The following is a 21,772-nucleotide window of genomic DNA, read 5'->3' as shown; positions in this document are numbered from 1 at the left end:
TGCGCGCCACCTGGAGCAGAGCACCGTGCTGTGCGGAACAGTAACTTTTCCCTGGGTTGATACAGAGGCCCTTTAAACTGAATTACTGAATCAACGACTACTCGCTATCACTTTCTGCTTCAGCAAAGCCCTGTTTGAAACATTGTATTTGCTGTCCCGGTTTCCTAATGCAGGCCACTCCAGCCCTCCAGGGCCACCAAGAGAGCAGGTTCTCAGGGTATCCCTGCTTCAGCACAGGTGGCTCAATCAGTGGCTCAGTCTTTTGACTGGGCCAACTGTGCTGAAGCAGGGATATCCTGAAGACCTGACCTCTTTGGTGGCCCTTGACGACTAGAGTTGGCCACCCCTGTCCCAATACTCTGCAAAGCAATGCTCTGCGCTGTAACCCTGCAATGAGGGGAGTAATCCATCATTCCTCTCAGACACTTCAGCTGTTTTGGGATGCAAACGGCCGACAGCCATATAACACACTGAGCAGCGTCACTTACACTGCCCAGCGTCACTTACACTGCCCAGCGTCACTTACACTGCCCAGCGTCACTTACACTGCCCAGCGTCACTTACACTGCCCAGCGTCACTTACACTGCCCAGCGTCACTTACACTGCCCAGCGTCACTTACACTGCCCAGCGTCACTTACACTGCCCAGCGTCACTTACACTGCCCAGCGTCACTTACACTGAGCAGCGTCACTTACACTGCCCAGCGTCACTTACACTGCCCAGCGTCACTTACACTGCCCAGCGTCACTTACACTGCCCAGCGTCACTTACACTGCCCAGCGTCACTTACACTGCCCAGCGTCACTTACACTGCCCAGCGTCACTTACACTGCCCAGCGTCACTTACACTGCCCAGCGTCACTTACACTGCCCAGCGTCACTTACACTGCCCAGCGTCACTTACACTGCCCAGCGTCACTTACACTGCCCAGCGTCACTTACACTGCCCAGCGTCACTTACACTGCCCAGCGTCACTTACACTGCCCAGCGTCACTTACACTGCCCAGCGTCACTTACACTGCCCAGCGTCACTTACACTGCCCAGCGTCACTTACACTGCCCAGCGTCACTTACACTGCCCAGCGTCACTTACACTGCCCAGCGTCACTTACACTGCCCAGCGTCACTTACACTGCGCAGCGTCACTTACACTGCCCAGCGTCACTTACACTGCCCAGCGTCACTTACACTGCCCAGCGTCACTTACACTGCCCAGCGTCACTTACACTGCCCAGCGTCACTTACACTGCCCAGCGTCACTTACACTGCCCAGCGTCACTTACACTGCCCAGCGTCACTTACACTGCCCAGCGTCACTTACACTGCCCAGCGTCACTTACACTGCCCAGCGTCACTTACACTGCCCAGCGTCACTTACACTGCCCAGCGTCACTTACACTGCCCAGCGTCACTTACACTGCCCAGCGTCACTTACACTGCCCAGCGTCACTTACACTGCCCAGCGTCACTTACACTGCCCAGCGTCACTTACACTGCCCAGCGTCACTTACACTGCCCAGCGTCACTTACACTGCCCGTTCTCCATAACGGATACACAGTCAAATCAAACTTTTAAAAGCTCAAAACTAATTCCCCCCTGGAAATGAACAGGGGAATGGAGGGCACGCTGTTTTTTCCTGTCTTGTGAATGACGAATTATATGATGCTTCAGCTTTAAGCCCCTCACCACTGGACAGAGCAGCCGCGTTCGCTGCGCAGGTCTCCGTAGCAGCGACAGCGTTAGAGCGCTCCAGTGGCATGCCCAGGAATCCTCAGCAGGCAAGCCCCAGCACGCCCATCCTGGCCTCCCCACCCGCTCGCCATTCTGCAGATGCCTCGCTCTATTCTTATCCCAGGGGGGTGGGGGAGGTTGGGGTGGGGGGCACTGAAGGGCAGAGCGGATTGATGGATAATCCTAGGCAGATGCTCGCGCCTCACTGTCCTAATGCATCCATCTCAATACTGGTTAACATTCAAATACTAAACTGTAAGAACACTCAGCCACGGCCACGGGAAGCGCCCAACTGCAAATTGCGTGTATAGCTGTTGGTGCGACGTTTTCTGCCATGCTGGACACCGCTCATCTCATGTAAACTGCAGTGCAAATATGGTCCTCTCATCAGCTGATATAACAGGTAGCTCTGTCAGTTGTATACACATTTTCAACCAGGGCTTCAAGGAACCCCTTGGGTTCCCCGGGCATCCTTAAAGGGTTCCCTGCAATTTTCTGGTCATTAGAACATTGTATCAAATACTGAAGGATTTACAAAGCATCTGATCACAGAGTTGCTATTAGAGATGGTTGAGGGTTCCTTATGTAGCCAGGTCTCCCTCTTACCTTCAGGCTGCAGACCACATGTTGCCAGTCAACCAAAAGGGCTGCTAGAATCTCCTGAGGGGAGATTGGAACGTTAGTTGAGCTGACAGTTAGGAGTGTTACGGCAGTTAGTGAGTTGGAAGCTGGACACTGAAGGCTGCAGACAGCACTGATATGCCCCAGCTAGGACCAACTTCCCTCAGTTTGTAGCTGCTACAGGGACACGCCCATAGATAGGGATACTGCCCATGTAGCTTGTAGTGAGGGACTCAGCCAGGACACAGCGGCATCCTGGCTCTTGGTGGTCTGGGACCAGACCATCCCACGGAAGAGACTATCCTTGAGGTGGACACCTCACGTGGGGACCACCCTACGCGGAGGCGGAAGCGCCGGAGTCGCGGATCATCGTTGGGTCCGTGTACCCCACCGCAGGACGCAGCACGCCCGTGTGTGGATGCACCCGGCAGGTACCCCACGCACAAGTGCACCAACACACACTATAGAGGCAGCGCTGACCACATATAAGGGGTGAGGGGTTATATCCTTGTGGACACCAGGGTGGTTGGGTGCTGAAGGCCCTGTCAGGTACGGCGGACAGGAGTGCGGGACACTTGCCGGGTGGTTACGGACATGCGAGGCTTGGCGGGTAGGCTGCAACCAGTAGCCATACTTTCGTCCTGCAGTAAAGCTGTTATTTTATGTTTTACCCATTGTGTGTAGTAATTATATAAGTATATATATATATATATATATATATATATATATATATATATATATATAAATATAAATATATATATGTCCTGTAACGGGTAATTCCACACAGTAGAATCTGTTACAGGTGGAGGCGCTGAAAAACATCGTATCAGTATACACCCCAGGCTCCCTGGAGTGGAGGCTCCGACCTCTTGTAAGCCACAGGTATTGCACCACACACACCGTAGCCACACATCCTCCAAGGGGGTGGGGGAAAGTGCGCTACACTTACAATGCATCTGATCTCAGACGCGCTATTAGAGAGGGTTGGGGTTCCTTACAATGCATCTGATCTCAGACGCGCTATTAGAGAGGGTTGGGGTTCCTTACAATGCATCTGATCTCAGACGCGCTATTAGAGAGGGTTGGGGTTCCTTACAATGCATCTGATCTCAGACACGCTATTAGAGAGGGTTGGGGTTCCTTACAATGCATCTGATCTCAGACACGCTATTAGAGAGGGTAGGGGTTCCTTACAATGCATCTGATCTCAGACGCGCTATTAGAGAGGGTTGGGGTTCCTTACAATGCATCTGATCTCAGACGCGCTATTAGAGAGGGTTGGGGTTCCTTACACTGCATCTGATCTCAGACGCGCTATTAGAGAGGGTTGGGGTTCCTTACAATGTATCTGATCTCAGACGCGCTATTAGAGAGGGTTGGGGTTCCTTACAATGCATCTGATCTCAGACGCGCTATTAGAGAGGGTTGGGGTTCCTTACAATGCATCTGATCACAGAGTTGCTATTAGAGATGGTCGGGGTTCCTCAGAATTTCACTTCGGGTTCCTTAACCAAAAAAAGGTTGGAAACCACTGCGCTACACACGAACTAGTACATGAACGAAGGTCTTCTCTACATGCATGACTCCCCAGTAACCTTAAAACAGCCTTCCTGGCTACTTTTTCGAAAATACATGATTTGTTTTTGATGTTGTTTTTAGCAAGCCTGTTCTAAATTTAAATAAAATGCCACCATGTGTTGTAGTTTCACCAAAAAAGTCCAGGAGGCAATAATGCCGATATAGTAACACAATGTTTTTCAACCACGGTTCCTATGAACTATTGGGTTCCCGGGGCACCCCTAAAGGGCTCGTTGTCATTTGCTGGTCATTTGCAAGTTTCATCAAATATATAAGAATTTACAATGCATCTCATCACAGAGTTGCTATTAGAGAGGGTTGGGGTTCCATGCAATGCATCTGATATCAGACACGCTATTAGAGAGGGTTGGGGTTCCTTACAACGCATCTGATCTCAGATGCGCTATTAGAGAGGGTTGGGGTTCCATGCAATGCATCTGATATCAGACGCGCTATTAGAGAGGGTTGGGGTTCCTTACAATGCATCTGATCTCAGACGCGCTATTAGAGAGGGTTGGGGTTCCTTACAATGCATCTGATCTCAGACGCGCTATTAGAGAGGGTTGGGGATCTTTACAATGCATCTGATCTCAGACGCACTATTAGAGAGGGTTGGGATTCCTTACAATGCATCTGATCTCAGACGCGCTATTAGAGAGGGTTTGGATTCCTTACAATGCATCTGATCTCAGACGCGCTATTAGAGAGGGTTGGGGTTCCTCAGAATTTCACTTAGGATTCCTTAACCAAAAAAGTTTGGAAACCAGTACATTAAGTAGCTGCATTGATTACAATCTGAACACTACATCGGAGCACAAGCCCTGTCAGAGGTGCAAAGATTTCCCATGTACTGTACAGACCTCGCTCAATATCACACCTTCCGAGTTCCTACTATTGGTAAGTCCAACCATCCTATTTGGCATCAATAGTGCCAACTACTGGCTACCTAACTACTGACTACCTTAGAGTGGCTGGGTAGTTCTGCCTACTATTTTAAACATCTCATATCAGACAAGACTAAAATGTCATTGCGCCCTTTGCCTGGTTGGACAAGATGACAAACACTGGATATTCACAATCACCAAATAAAGTCCAAGTAGAGAAGGTTGGCCAATGTCTTCACACTAGTGCTGTTTATGTATACGATCACCATTTAGTCTCAGATTCCTGGAAGACACCAGGAAACGAAAAACAGCAAGTAATTAACCAGGAATAACCCCAAGTCTTGTACAGACGGGCGTCACCAGGAGGGAAACACAATAGTGTAAATAACATGCATTTGCACGCAAGCTTCTTCAGGCATAAAAAAGAGGCTATAGGGATAAAACTACCACTGAAGTCGGCGCGGTTTACGTGCTATAGCGCCTCATTCTGCACCATCACAATTCAACAAATTACCCCCATACGAGCGTTAGGCCGCGCGTATAGTGACCGCGACACGTGATGTCACCCGTCGCCGCCAGCGACCAGGGCATTGATTGGTGACAGCCCCTGAAAAATCAAATTTTCCCGGCTTCCAAAAATCGCGTCGCCACCGCGCTTACTATAAGTGCACGCGGCGACAATGCATTTGTTTTTGGGCGACGTCTCGCCGCCGGCAGGCACTATAAGCGCGGCCTTACCTACTTTAATGTTCTTAAAAGATGACATTTCTTGGTGTGCTAATTGGAACATTTTGTATGGTTTCTTCATTAAATGTTCTCTTGATTTGCTAATGATTTTAAGAGCTTACAGTAACCGGTTACATTAGTTCCGATTGCTAAAGGTTTTGTTTTGGTATATAGTTTCCAACCAATAGATTTTGGTGCTTGAGAATCCTCTGTGTTCCCTCCCAGCCTTACTCACCTCAGCGCGCCTCCGCCCGGCATCACTCACCATGGACGCAGCCTTACTCACCTCAGTGCTTTGATTCGGATCCACTGGTTGGTGTTGACAGGCACGGTAGAGCGCAGGACGACTGGCTTGGAGCCCAGGTCGTAGGTCATCTGCGCGTAACCCCCCACCACTGCGAGGGCTATGTAATCGGAGCGCTCCGTCCCCTTGCCGCTCCACAGGATCAGTCCCTGAGTTGCTTCTGTCCGGATGCTCAGTTCAAACTGGTTGGTTAGCAGCGCCTTCTCACTGCAAGGGGAAGGCCATGAGAATTGTGAGTCGTGGCGTACACGTGGGGTGAAACTACGGGACAAGTGGTGAAGAGGCCGTTGGTGCTATACCTCTGGACCCTCTGCCTGTATTAGGATATCATATTGCACAAGACAAGCTTGTGGTCATCAACACTGTTAGCCCAAGATATCTGTGCAATAAGGCACTTAGAAGTTGTGTGAACAGCAGGTAAAATGAGGCCCCTTGGCATGATGGTAACACAACTACAATGCCAGCAGCCATCATGGCCTATCAATGTAACATCTATTAAAAGGCATCACCAGTTTTTTAAAACATCAGTTGCTCATAGTTACCGTGTATTTATTCTATTTATTCACACATGTATTATTCCGTCTGGATAACACCATTTACTGTGACATTCAGCAATCATTCTTCATCGTGGAGAAATCATGGTGTCAAATAAAACGGTTTTACAATTTATACATAGAAGCATCTTTATAAAATATTTACTATATATACATATATATATATATATATATATATATATATATATTTTTTTTTATTTCTTTTTAATGTAAAGTGACTGATGGTTTAAAATATTGGTGTATCCATTCTCAAACGTTAGCCTGATTGCATGCTGCCCCAATACACATATTTCCCTCTCCATAATCCAGAAGTCTTTATTTTTTTACCAAGAGTATGTTTGGTATCTGCCTATCCCAGGGAATTTTGCAAAGGCAAGATAAAATGATATCTATATATACATACACACATATATATAAACACATACACATTTAAAACGGTGACAACGTACACTCACAAGACAACACACAACATCTCAAGCCGCCCCCATGTTCCACTTTTAGGACTTGGCTACGTTGCTATAAGTGTTCTGAAGGGTAGTTTTTTTTAGCCTGATTTAGCAGACGTGGGATGTTAGCACCTCCGCCGCAGCAGCTGGGAGCTGGGAAAGTTCCGCGAGGGACAAAACGAGCTGGTTTTAGGTTGCTGACAGACTTGGAAACCCCTTTGATGCAGGAGAGCAGCAAGCAGAGAAAAGCCGTTCCAAGCCTGCCAGCTCTTAGTCATTTGCAGAGTCTCTCATTGTGAGAGAGCCGCACTTATCGTCAATGAACTCCAACGACAAGTCATTCGTTTTGGTCCAGAACACTGAAGCATCCCTCATTTGGTTCCCTGGATCTCAACAGGCCTGCTGAGCTAATTGTTGCTGTTATTGGGCTAGTAACACGGTGTAAAAATTATTCAGCTGAAAAAAATAATAATCCTTTGACAGAACACCTTCCATCAGGTTAAGTGGGGGGCGTCTGTGGTTCTTGCAGACTAGAGCACAGGGGCTTAGCATCATAAACCATGTCATATGAAAAGAAATCTTCGGGTCCCCTGATGTAGAGTTCAAACATCCCAGATCGCTTTACTTGCGCATCTTGTGTTTAATTCGTGAACAATCGGAGAGTACCACGCTACGTTTGAGACCAATACCTGGGTGAACTCTGCATAAAGGGACAGGAGCATTCATATGATTGCAGAGTTCGACCATTTAATGACTATGCCGAAGGTGGGCAACTGGTGTCCTCAAGGGCCACCAACAGGTCAGGTTTTCAGGATATCCCTGCTTCAACCCATGTGGCTCAATCAGTGGCCACGTGCGCTGATGCACGGACATCCCGAAAACCTGACCTGATGGTGGCCCTTGAGGACTGGAGTTGCCCGCCCCGGACCTAGCCATTTGTAGCGTGACTACATTCACACGGAGTGATAGTCGAAGAAGAAGAAGAGGAGGTGGCTTGAAAACGTCCCACAGCAGTAAGGGAGGAGTGGGAGAATGGAGACGTTTCCAACTCCTGGGAGGGTGGTGGAGCCTTCTGCACCCCCTCAATTTGCAGACTTTAATCTAATACGTCATTATGTCCTTATAGCCCGGCCAAAAGATGCAGATATACGGAGAATGCCAAACGCAAAAGACAGGCAGGGGGGCAAAAAAACGGCATCAAGTTGATCAAAACGGAAAATAATCTCAAAGCTATGGGACCTTATTCTAGGATCCAGGGCAGCGGGAAACTGCAGTACACAGACCCCAATGTGCCCTTGGGGAAAATAAGATCCTGCACAGTTTGGTTTGATGCCGATTAACTATCTTAACCTTTCACAGTTGGAATCAGTTGAAGAATTCCCCCCCGCTGAAGGGGACTGCTATGTACTGTATGCAATTCTTTGAAGGGCCTTTCAACGCAAAAAGAGTTAATAGGACATTCGTCACATGGCAAGGACCTGCGGGAGATCTGGTTAAACCCCTCCCCCCCCCCTTTTTTTTAAAGCATTTTAAACACATTTTGAGCACTACAGGAGGGGGATTATCACAGAGGGGGGACTCGGCTGATGGCATCCTGGCTGCTCCAGTATACAGTATTTCTACTACGATAACACTAGGAGGCAGGTCAGACACCACAAAGAAGCCACAGACAAAAGCAGGCAGTGGAAACTCACCTGGGGTCATCTGGATTGTCCAAAGGTTCAGGACTTAAGAGGCAGAAAGAAAGTGGGAGCATGCAGTAAGCGGCAGCAGAAAAACTTGCAAGAGACACTCTACCACCCCCAGACAAGATAAGGACTCATCCCAACCATATTCAGGAGACTCCGGGGTATAGACACACAGCAGCAAAATCATTAATACATTGTAAGTTAGTTAATGCCTATCCACTAGAATGGGCGGTAACCACCATTGTAAGCAACATGCTACATTAGTGTGCATCAAAAGGGCGATATAACGCATCAAAGTCTTCCGGTTACCAAACTGAGGCAAATAATGATGCACCATATTAAATCAGAGCAAAAAAATCATATCTGGTTGAACATTTGTCATTGATTAATCAGGTGCTGTTGTTTTGCTCCAGTTTTGCAAATGGGAGCCTGATGCATTAACCCCGCACGTTCCTTATCTGGCCTCTATGTCTATGACATTACATTGTGCGACTTTTAACATTTCTAAGAGTTTTGCATCGTCTGTTACTTAAAAGTAAATATGATAATACTTTCGAGCAGGGTGTGGCTAACTTCAGTCCTCAACGAGCCACCAACAGGTCAGGTTTTCAGGATATCCCTGCTTCAGCACAGGTGGCTCATATCATAATGACTGAGCCACTCGCGCTGAAGCAGGGATATCCTGAAAACCTGACCGGTTGGAGACCCTTGAGGACAGGAGTTGCCCACACCTACGGCAGAGGACATATGTCAGCATGACTACATACAACAGTGCAAAACTATTTATTTATATTTTGCCTCAATTGGTTGCTGGAGGCAAATTAATGGAACCTGATAATCCTGTTTGTTACATTTCACTCGCACCCCATAGGATTAAAGGTTAATGTCATCTAAACCTGGTGGATTCAATTTATGCAAAGAGAAAACTGTACCACATACAGTATACCACAGGTCACTAATTGACACAAAGCACCACGACACATTGACACAACGTAACAGAGTGCATTCTGTAAAGCAATGCCCCAGTCTACCATGCTTGGTACACAGTATATTAACTGTATGAACGGCATTCACCTGTTTTACATTAGAATGGGGTTATAAAAATGGAGCCGCTTATCCCGTGCCCCAATGCTGAAACCCGGATAATCAGAGCCGATGCATTCACCATCTCCTTGTGGGATTTTGTCTCTGCTGGAAACCAGCACCTAGCTATTGGAAGCCGTCTGTGTCAAGTGTCCTCCTCATCGCATTGGAAGAGTTAGACCATTTAATGACTAGGCCGGGGTGGGCAACTCCAGTCCTCAAGGGCCACCAACAGGTCAGGGTTTCAGGATATCCCTGCTTCAGCACAGGTGGCCCAATCAGTGGCTGTCTTATTCAAGCCACTTCCTCTTCTTCTTTGACTGAGCCTCTGATTGAGTCGCCTGTGCTGAAGCAGGGATATCCTGAAAACCTGACCTGTTGGTGTCCTTTGAGGACCGGAGTTGCCCACCCGTGGATGAGACCATGTTGAGGAGACACCAGGGATGGAAGAGCCCAAACTGCAACATTTCAGCAGCTATTCTTTGTGCTATTAATGGATAACTCATCACAACTCATGTTCAGCCCTACAGTTCAAACCCATTCGTTACTGGACAGCAAAAAGGCCCCGAAAGCATCGGTACCCGATCTATCATTGAACCTGCACGGCGTCCTCCTGCTGGCTTCAGAAGGAACCGTCTTCCCTCTCTCTGAATCATGGCATTTAAAATGATTGACGGTAGTGGTTGCTATTCATTGCTTGGCTGCTGCAGGGGACTGTAATAATATGCTTAAGCAATACATTTGTAGCCACTTAAAAAAAGCAAAAGGTTTTTAGTGGATTCGAAATCTACAGGGAACGCAAGACTTCCATGTATTAAAACAAGAACAGATGCTGCTCAGGCAACGTCAGGGACCCTCCTACACACATCCTATGCCAGCCTACACGCACACACACAAGCCTCATCTTGTTCTGGGGGGGGGGGCACCGCAATGCTGCCGGGAGCCAATTTCGTCCCATATGCCCATTTCAAGTAAGATAAGTCAAATAGTGTCCCAGTGTCATCTGACCGATGGATGAGGAAGCAGATCCCCTTAGTAAAAGAATGTGTATGCATCAGTTGCTGGGATATTGATAACATGGGACCATTCTGTATATCACAGTCATTGCTGATGCTGCAGGGCAACATTATATATTGGTGCCGGGCACCTTCAGCACCAGTGCAAAGCGGGCCACTCACACGCACCGTAGGGTTCAATGCCAATAATAATGGAGGTATGTTCTAATGTCGGGCCATGGGTATAGGAAAGCTGTGCACATGTGATCATGTTAATGTGATGAATGGCACGAGGAAGTCCCCACGGTCGGCATAGCTGACGTGACACAGATATGGCAGGTGAAGTGGTGGCAGGTGACAGCAAAAATGTGTGGAGGCGATTTACTTACTCAGGTATCTCGTTAGTCAGTTGGCTTGAAAACAAGGAAACAACACAAGACGTATATAAGACGACAGATAAAGCAGACGAAGACACGGACACCTCCGCAAACATTGACGACCCGGTTCAGTGACACAGAACAGTTACAGGACAGATAAGATAACACAATGCCCATTTGTGCGGTGTGTTGTTGTGGATGAAGTGTTAAATGAATGCAACACAGTACAAACTGGTGACTGACCACTTTAGGGTATGGCAAGTCTTTTAGACCTAGTCAATACAGCAACAGGACTGGCCAAGCATCGATTGTTGAACAAAATCCCAGTATTTATAAAAGGGTCATAGGGATGAAGCAGGGGGCCCCCGCAGCTGCCCCGCGTTAATTTCAGATACGCAGGCCCCTTGCTGCCTGAGATACTTACCTCCGCAGGGGGTGACAGTATCTCTCTGCAGGTTTAAATGTCCTGGTCACGCAGGCAAATAGGAAGCTGCAAGGGGCAACATCACGGCTTCCTATTGGCCCATGGGACATTGAAACGGCGCCATTTCGATAGCCCCACCAAGCCCCGTCAGAGCTGCTGACTCCACAGAGATACCGGCACCTCCTACGGAGGTATCGCTGGAAGCAGGGGGTCTCCGGAGCTGAAATTAACATAGTTCGGCTCATGAGACCCCCTGCTTCAACTTTAAAAAAAAACAAAAACAAGGAAAAGCAGGATTTCTGCTTTATAAGAGCACTTCCTCTACCAAATTATCCACACTGTCTGCTGTGCAGCTGGAGCAAGAGTTACAGTGACAATAAAAAGTTGCAATATAATGAAATTTGCAGGAAATTTGGGCTAATCCAACAGCTTTCCCTATGGGGCCGCACAGATACAAGGGCATATTGTCTGTGTTCAGCTTCCCATACAGACACTGCTCGATAAAGCACCAGGGAAACACATGGGAGGGGGTCTTCTTCCTAATTTTATACATGGCTTAATAAATGTGTATCATAGTGTATTTTCTATAGCTTTTGGGTGCTGTACAACCACTGTTTCTTGCGTTACACAGAGACACAAACTCATCATACTCTACATTCCTGTGGGCTCCTGAACTAGAACACAACCAGCTTAAAGAGCCTCTCTACCTAGAAGATGGGGAGACCGTTTGCATCTTCATGTGCACGTTTCACCAATTCCGACACACAAGGCAGCGCTCTACATTCCTCGGCACGGTTGATGCCTGACAGTCCACAATGTGAATAGAGTCTACTGGCTGCCCGTTGGGGTCAGTGACCCAGCTTACCTCTTGGACACTGCATTATGATATTCCAGGTAGGTCTTGCCATCAAAGGACACGGCTTCAGACTCTCCAGCTGACTTCTCAATGGTCACTGTGGAAGGAACCCCCATAGAGAATGGATCAATATACTTCCGGACACTGTGCGTTATAGATTTGACTCTGACATTCCTGATGCAGTAATGCTAATAGGGTACAAATACTGGAATGATGTCAACGCTAATGCTATTAAACAGGCACAATCAGCTTATTTAAAGCAGGTAAAGTAACATTTGATATGAAGACCTCTCTGAAACCATGAGAATAAGCAAGGTGCCCTACTCTGCCTATTACATTTGTAACTCGGTGTGGTGCTGCCTGGGATAAATAGATCTAGCATTCAGGAGAAAGGAAAAAAGGTCCCAGCTTATAATCGCCTCAGCCCCCCATGATAACGGTGTTTGTAAAGACTGAAAATATGCAGTCTGAACACATTAAAAGGTAACGTTTATTAAAGTATATATTAAAATAGAGGCAATAAGAAATCAGCGATGTCAACGCACAAACTTAAAATCAGTTGTAACCTCTCTTTAACCAAACAGGCTGAAGCAATATTACACAGAACCCTTTTTAAACAGTTCCGTTGGGCGCCGAAAATAATCACAGCTGACCCCGACCGTCACATGTTCTTTGTGCCCTCAAACACCCACAAGGTACTGCAAGAGGAGCTGTGCAGTAGTCTCTGCTCTGTCTGCAGGTAGCAGATACAGGAAACGCATAAAACAGCCTGCGTTCATGTATTAAAAAACGTGGTGACCAGTCTGCACCAGCTTGTGACCTGGGGAGTTTCAGGAGGAGGAATTGAGGAATGGGGAGGGGGGGGGGGGAGAGTTACAGGAAACACATGCTATAAATCAGAAAAATGAATTGGGAAAACTACATTGACGGGGAAAAGCTCGTGGATGTGTGGCCAGAAACAAAACAAGCAATAAGGCAGAGTTTGCCAAACGAGAGACAACGTGGAGATCTGCTCACAAGTCTCTTCCATTTATATAAGGAGCCGTGCAGAGTGCACCGTTCCAGGTCCCACCACCCGATGAAAGGTCCCGTAGGGGACCCGAGAGGTTGCACTCTGCACGGCTCCTTAAATAAATGGAAGATACTGCCTTACGACACGTGCGAGTCGAGCTTTACTTTGTATCTCAATAATCCAAATTATCCAGCACTCACTGTCTATAGTAATAATGGGTCAAAGATGGAATCATATCAAAAAACGTATCATTTATATTAAATTATACGTTTTTTGGTATCATTTCATCTTTGACCCATTATTACTATAGACAGTGAGTGCTGGATAATTTGGATTATTGTATATTATTAGAGGAATTGGGTCCTCTTGTATCCTTGGCACCCTGCACTACATATATATTTATTACTATTTTGTGAGTGCTGTTTATCAGTATTTTTGTTCTGTTTACTTTGTATCTTGGTTGGGATACTCTGCCCCACGCTAGAACGAGGAGCATCCCGTTCTGTGTCTCGGCGCGCCACTCTTTTGGCTTTTATTGGCTAAAAAGAAAACCCCCCCAGTAAAATGGCCTAGCATTCCTCACCAGATGTTTCTTACAACTGCGCGCCAAAAAATGGGGTCGTGCCTCAAAACACACCTTTCCCTTATCCGTGTAAGAAAATAAATATATATATATTTTTTTTAAACTGGAGTTGCCAGGCTTTTGAAGTGATTTCATTTAATGTGGTTAGAAGTGCTAGAATGTGAAATAAAGGATGGATGGGTTAGGACACAGCTCTTCAACTGGGGGCGCACGGGCCAAATCCAGCCCGCGGTGGTCGTTCATGTGACTCTCTTGGACTTTCTGTCCCTGGTCATTTTATACCAGCCGCTTGTGAAGCCAAGTAGAGTTTTTCTTACTGAAACGCACTTGTAATTTAAGATAATGTAAATGTATATGGCACAGATGTAACTAATGCTTGAAACAGGTTTAAATATAGTATTTTTTTTTAATGTAGCAAATAAAATTTTAATAACTTTGGGGCCCGTCTGCTCCTAAATCTTTTCTGATCCGGCCCCTTTGCTAGGATAGAGATATGTACAAGATCGAGGTTGTGGATCGAGTGCTCACCTCTCTCGCAGTGCCCTCCTGAGAAGCTTCTCTGGCACACGCACTCGTAGCTCTCTTTGTCGGGTGTGCAGAGCCCCCCGTTCTGACAGGGGTTGGGTTTCTGGGTACAGGGGTGGGAGCGGAAGGTGGAGATCTCCATGGCATTGCGAATGTTCTCCTCCTTCAGAACGGGGAGCCCCTTAATGGAGATCTGCAAGAACCAACCAAGAGTGAGACGGAGGATAACACAAGAGGCGACAGCATCTACATCATGGAATTCAGAGAGGGCAAGTTAGAGTTTCAATGTTAGCATGGTGGGCTATGAAATGTATCACGGAGACTTCCAACACTGAATAGTTTAACATATCTTTTCAATTTGATTACACGCGGAAGAGTAGGGACCAGGATGAAATGAGACCCTAATTTCCTTAGTCATGTATTGAGGAGACACAAGACGGGGTCTCGGGCTGAGTGAGGCATGTTCTGTATCGCCAGTAACAGCAGCAGCGGAGTGATGTTACTTTATGCTTGGAAGACAGCGGGTTACAGGATTATTACAGGGCCATGGGCATCTCTTACCTTCTGGATGGCTCCTTCAAAGCTGGTGGAAGCGGCTGCTGCCCGGGCCAGTTTACTGAAGTCAGGTGTACCTCCCACATAGAGAGGCTCCTTTAGATTGAGAGCGGTGTGTGGTGCCTGGTGGGGAGGAAAGGGAAGGATGGGAGAAGGGTCACACAGTTTACACAGGACATGCGTTGAATTACATCTACAGCATGCGACATTCCCTTGCACTCAACATAGGGCTCCTGTTAGCATGGCCAGATTACCTTGTAATACGGTAAGACTCTCGTGGTCCATTGATCTCCAGTGATCCATAAAACCACTCACTTCTCACTATTCCAGACAAACTAAGCATGCGATAGCCTTCTTTTTACCCATTAGCCTACCAGAAGCTACCCTATGTTGTGGAACTGAGATATAGAATAGTATGAATATACAGAAAACTTGTAAGAAACAGGAAAAAGTATATAAGTGTGTGTGTGTGCGTGTGTGTGTATGTGTATATATATATATATATATATATATATATATATATACATATATATATATATAATCAAAAAATAAATAGATGATACCGTTCTGTGGCTAACGAAATGCTTTTATTTGTGCGAGCTTTCGAGATACACTGATCTCTTCTTCCGGCGATGTTACAACATCGCCGGAAGAAGAGATCAGTGTATCTCGAAAGCTCGCACAAATAAAAGCATTTCGTTAGCCACAGAACGGTATCATCATTGATTATTGAAGCTCGGCTAACACGGTACTGATACCTCTACATATATATATATATATACACATATATATATATATATACATATATATATATATATATATACATATATATATATATATGTATATATATATATAATATAAAAATATTACTTGTGAGCACATTCACATGTCTTAGACAGGTCTGCAACCCTGCTTTTCACCATTATCTCCTAGCATACAGTGCTACCACTGCAGCAAGGGAGTCTGGAAAATGACATGCAAATGAGCACACAGTGCCACCTTTTGTCTCAAGACCACATTACATGGTTAAACCCTTAAGCCAATGCATGCTGCTTTAAACATGAATATTATTTTTATTAGTACAGTATGACGATATTCTAAGTACACTTAGTATTGTTTTTTATTTAATGTATCCTCCTTTATATACATATATTATTTCATGCCCTTTCTTTTTAGTACATGGATTCATGTATATTTTTCTATTACTACATTTACATTTGTTTATGTATTTTTGTTTTGCAACTTATTGTTATGCCATTTATATATATATATTTTGTCATATACATCCATGTATTTTATGATTCTTAACAATTATGTTATATTCATAGTCTTTTTTGTTATGCCCATATTTATATTTCTATATTTAGCACCAGTCCATATTGTATGGGTTTATATGTATTTGGTAATTATTAGTGTCAGGAGAGTTTGCTGGCTCCCCATTGGCTATTTTCCGGTACCCCTACCCATTTAGATGTGGCTCTGGGAACGGCTATTTGGGGATTCCACCAATCACCCCTGACGTATGGGTATAAATACATAGTCCTCCATTGTTCTGTCATTCACTTTGATAAAGTCGCCCGAGTGTGATGAAACGCGTCAGGCTACGCAACTACGACATTACGTCATCAAGCAAGTACATGCTTTGCGGCCGGAGCGTGCATGGAGCTGGATTGAGGCTGTGCTACTCGTAAGCTGCATTGATAAGCAGACAAGCGGAGCACTTTCTGCAGGACTATCAGAGGATGAACCTGTACTGGTGAACCGGACAGAAAAATCCATCTGGACTGTCGGTGTGATCCGGGACGGTGCAAACCACGTTAGCGGTGATTAGTATCACGAATCGCTCGATTTTTTATTACCCTTGTGAGCGTTCCTTTTCCCTCCCCCAATCCCTATTTTTATTAAATTTACAATTTGACGCTATGGGGTGTGCGCTCTCTGTTTTCTTTTCGTTTCTATAGGTTCTCTACTGGAATTGGTTCTTCCATCTGAGAGCAGCCTTGGACCCCTGGACTTTTATTCTGTCCTATTTTGAACTTATCAGGACTCATTTAAAGCTGCAGTTCAGTCTTTTTTTTTTAATTAATATTTTACTTCAATAGTTTCATGTGGTCAATCTCTAATTACCTAAAGAACTGTATAGCTGCCAGTCAATTCGTTCTCCGTCTATTGATCGGCAAAGTTTGGTGACATCATTAGAGAAGGGATACGTTTTTCATCTGCTTCTGTCAGTCAGTGGAAGCTCATGAATATTCATGAGCACTCCTGCACTGACATGCTAGAGGGAGGGCAGGGCTGACAAAGGGGTGTGCCAGGGCTTGTGACAGGACATGAAGGGGCAGTGCCTTAGCAAATACTTGTTAAAATAGAATACAAGAAAATTGGTCTTTCAAAGTTGTTTTTTTAAAAACAGAAAATGCTAAAAGTATTTTTTCTTACTACAGAACTGATTTATTAAAAAAACCACACATGCAGGATATTGTCTGAACTGCAGCTTTAAGGGTTGGACTTTTGCACATGTTCTTCCACTTTGAAATTTTATTTCATGCATTTACACTCTTTTTTATGTATTTTTAGAGTGTGTTCTTTTTGTATGTTTCTGTAGCTTTCTTGCACTTCACTAATAGGATTACACGATATATTATTGCACAGGTTTAGTGCATATTTTCTAGAATATTATTTTTCATTTCATCACATAATAAACATATATATTTATTATCACATATATTATATTATATATTTTTCATTAATACTACACTGGTTCACAAGTGGCGCTACTTATTTTCTTTTTCTTGTGTGTATATATATATATTTATCTGCTTTGCTTTCCAACTGTAATATTTTTCATAAGAGGGGTGCTGTTAAGGGTAAGCGGTAACTACGACAACTCTGGATACAATAAGATCCCTTATATCTAATACTCCTAGAACAACCTCCTTCACATAAAAATGAACTATTAAATCATATACATTAAAAAATACAACTCCAGGAAAGAAACTACACAAAAAAAAAGCCATTTTAAAATCTGAACTAGACCTGCGACCAATATGGGGTTAAGGGCACTTATACTGAGCGCTGCTCTAGTTAAGATTTGAATATGTATTTTATTTTTTGTAGTTTCTCTCCTACATTGTACTTTTTAATATACATGATTAAAGCACAATTATTATCAAGGAGGCTGTTCTCTGCGTTCTTGACATAATCTTGCCAATTTGAACCAGAGATTATATATATATGTATTTGGTAATTATTAGTGTCAGGAGAGTTTGCTGGCTCCCCATTGGCTATTTTCCGGTACCCCTATCCATTTAGATGTGCTCTGGGAACGGCTATTTGGGGATTCCACCAATCACCCCTGATGTATGGGTATAAATACATAGTCCTCCATTGTTCTGTCATTCCCTTTGACAAAGTCGCCCGAGTGTGACGAAACGCGTCAGGCTACGCAACTACGACATTATATATATATATATATATAAAAAAAATTGCAAAACCTGTACAACTAACCTTACACTGATGAGACCCACAAGGTTGAAACAGTCTTTCTGTGAGTGGGTTCACTGGCTTTGCATCTCAACCCAGGCTATGTTTAAAAGCTGACTTTAAAACAGCAAACATTGGCTTAAAAGGGTTCCATGTAATAATGGGTGTAAGACAAAAGGTGGCACTGTGTACTCATTTGCATGCCATTTCCCAGAATCCCTTACTGCAGTGGAAGCACCGTATGCTAGGTGATAATGGTGAAAGGCAGGGTTGCAGACCTGTCTAAGACATGTGAAGGTGCTCACAAGTAATATTTGTATATGAATATATATATATATATATATATATATATATATATATATATATATATATATATTTATTGCAGCTGTTACACCATGAAATACCAATGGAGCGTACAATGTATTTCTAATGTAAGCCTGCAGAAGTTTGTAAGGAAGCTGAACCAAATGAAGCAATAGGTATGAACACTTCTAGTTCCAGCCTTATTAGGAGTACATTTAAATAGCCAGCTGTTCAGATTGTACTGTACGTATGGTGCCCCCGGGTGGAGTACAGCACACACTGTATTTTTTGGAGGGTGGTTTATTATAGCACATTGCTACAGACCAGCTACCGCTCAATATAACTTTAGGGCAGAGCCATCAAGCGCCGCCGGTACGGGTTAGCACATCGGATCCGGCTTTCACTACAATCGACTTGAATACAAATCAGCTCCTGTTAGGCTGCACTAACCCGGTGCTCGATGCATTTGCCCCTTTATCCCTAACCTTGCTTCCATCCACTCGTCCACACTCTGCCTCTCCCAGCTCTTGTGATCCATAGGAAGCTTCAATGACATTATTTCCTTCCCAGGCAATATGTGACCCTTCTATGAGCCTCTCCACTTTCTCTTCCAGCTTCGCCTGTCGACTCTATTTATTTCTCCTTCAAAAACCACCTTGCAAAAGGAAATTCACCAATGGCTTTGTAAAGATAGGCTGCCACATTAGGAGCAACTAATGATACATTGTAACTGCAAATCTCAGCCGTGAGTGAGGGACATTACAGAGAATAACCATCCTGGTGAGATGTTTCCATTCGCGATGATTGTTGTCCTGAATCCTGCAGGATCTGTCTGCTCCACCCCCCCCTCACCCCCCCCCCCCGATTAAATAGCTACGTTAATCACTACTTGATGTTCGCAAGTGTTACGGCGATGGATGGCCGGACATTATTGTAAATGCTTGAAAAAGGTTTAGTCTCCAATGTGATGGATGTAAGAGAAACCCAAAAAAAGAGAGAGGAGTAGGGGGGGGGGGGGGAGGGGCTGGGGGAACAAATATCACAGCGGGGAGAGATCTAGTCTACGGGGTGATCTGCTCAAGGGTTGAAATGAAGGGATCACATGGGATATGAAACGAGATAAATGTGCTTATCTTTACCTTACGGGATTTCTGAAATCCAGAGAGTGCAACAATAGGAGAGACAGAGAGAAGAGGGAAAGAGAGAGAGGAGAGAGAGAGAGAGAGAGGAGAGAGAAGTCAGCAGTGGATTGCAAAAGCTTTGGCATGCAGGGCGTCTGACGTCATCCACCCCACAAATGAAAGTTTTTCGGCAGGCTTTAGACGAACACTTATTGAACATCAGCAATCCCTACGGAGCACTGAACAGCAATTAAAGCGTTGGCCCATGATAGCTAGAGACAACTGCTTAACTCAAACAAACAATGCAGATAACTATTTCTTAATTGTATGGCTTCTCGCCAAGTATTCTTTGCAATCCGGCTGGGTTTTTCCTGTGTGGAGATTAAAGCCCAATTAAAAATGCTCCTTAAAAAAAAAAAAAAAAGCAATATATATATATTACCAGAATTTCTTGGTACCCAGCCATGCTGATCCACTGGGCAGTGTCCTGGGGCAATTGTGATGGCTATCACTCCGTGTGAATGTAGTTATGCTACAAATGGCTAGGTCCGGGGGCGGGCAACTCCAGTTCTCAAGGGCCACACTCGGGTCCGGTTTTCAGGATGTCCGTGTATCAGCGCAGGTGGCCACTGATTGAGCCACCTGTGCTGACGCAGGGATATCCTGAAAACCTGACCTGTTGGTGGCCCTTGAGGACTGGAGTTTCCCGCCCCTGTGCTAGGATCAGCACAATGTTGCCAATAAAAGATATTAATCCTAGTGCTGCCAGGGAGGTGCAGTGCGTTACTGGCACCAACAGGGTTAATAGGATTACTGTTGTTTCACAGATAACATTTCCGGTGACTACAATCACCAAGGTTGATGCAATCGGAAAACTCAGCATAGGTTGTCTGCACATGGGACATGTACAGTACCATCTTCATGGACAAAGTTCCGTATACCCAGGTCTTACCGGTGACTCCCCAGTGACCTGTTCTATGTTGTTGATCCTCATCAACCCTTTCCTCCCACTTCGCTCCAGTGAGACGCTAACCCAGGAGTTTAGGGGGATCCGATCCTTGCTCCTAAAACGCAGAAGGAACACAAAATGGGAACGGTGTTACAAGCTCGTCTACCACTGCGCTAAGCCCACGGGGATCCATACCCGTGGTGGAGGGTTTAAGGCTAGAGATAATGGCAAGGAACCTGTGATATTTAGGTCATTAAAGTTATATAGCAGTTGTTTTTCATCCATTCCCTTTTGTGCCAGCTGAGTCTGCAGAACACTGCAGAGTGCAATACAGTGCCGGCTACGCTGGCAGCAAATGAAGAAACCATAACACTCATTTTTGCTCCCCCCTGTTTATATGTCGTAGATGGGTAATGGATTGGTGGAACTTGGGGTACCTGAACAAGTGTTTTCGGTTTGCTTAGTGTACAATGGGCACCCACCGTACCCCACTTTGTCCCGTTTCATCCCCAAATAGGGTTGCCGGGTGTCCGGTATTGAACTGGACTGTCCTGTATTTGGATACTCTGTCCAGTAAAAAATGAGCAATACTGTAATACTGGACACGTGTGTCCCCGGTATTTTCCTCCCTGGACATAGTGACCTGACGCACCTTTCACCATTGAGTCTAGTATTTTTGGAGAAGCCACCTGGCAACCCTATCCCCAAAAGCAACTTCTAACCCTACACCTTCCTCTTTCAAGTGCCCATAATGTTCTTCAACTCTACTCCCGGAGTCACTTTGTCATATGATTAAGCAAAAAATAAATAATAATAATAATAATAATATCGTTATACTGTATCCATATTATTCATACTTCTGCGACCAATTAATTTTATAAAATGTTGCAGCAAAAAGCTATCACAGTGTCACTCCCACGTCAGTCATGCCCCTCAGGGTTATGCTAAATGTTTGAATTGTTGTATTCAA

At 45.1% G+C, this 21,772-nt stretch overlaps 1 protein-coding gene across 9 annotated transcripts in view; it reads right to left on the bottom strand.

The window, feature by feature from the left end:
- The window catches only part of AGRN (agrin), a 355,575-nt gene that overhangs the window by 11,385 nt on the left and 322,418 nt on the right, over nucleotides 1–21,772 (bottom strand). For 5 of the 9 annotated variants that reach the window (XM_075603626.1, XM_075603634.1, XM_075603629.1 and 2 more), the window contains 7 exons: nucleotides 20,806–20,917; nucleotides 19,872–19,883; nucleotides 14,953–15,069; nucleotides 14,395–14,584; nucleotides 12,281–12,368; nucleotides 8,543–8,575; nucleotides 5,831–6,055 (listed from right to left, as the gene is read on the bottom strand). In XM_075603626.1, coding sequence (XP_075459741.1) covers nucleotides 5,831–6,055; nucleotides 8,543–8,575; nucleotides 12,281–12,368; nucleotides 14,395–14,584; nucleotides 14,953–15,069; nucleotides 19,872–19,883; nucleotides 20,806–20,917 — 777 coding nt within the window. The remainder of the gene's footprint in view (nucleotides 1–5,830; nucleotides 6,056–8,542; nucleotides 8,576–12,280; nucleotides 12,369–14,394; nucleotides 14,585–14,952; nucleotides 15,070–19,871; nucleotides 19,884–20,805; nucleotides 20,918–21,772) is intronic. The other 4 variants (XM_075603628.1, XM_075603636.1, XM_075603631.1 and 1 more) reach the window with 3 other exon arrangements.

Source organism: Ascaphus truei, chromosome 6 (genome assembly GCF_040206685.1).
Source record: "Ascaphus truei isolate aAscTru1 chromosome 6, aAscTru1.hap1, whole genome shotgun sequence".
Lineage (NCBI taxonomy): Eukaryota > Metazoa > Chordata > Amphibia > Anura > Ascaphidae > Ascaphus > Ascaphus truei.
Note: the sequence above shows the minus strand (reverse complement) of the source record. Positions and strands in the feature narration are given on the sequence as shown.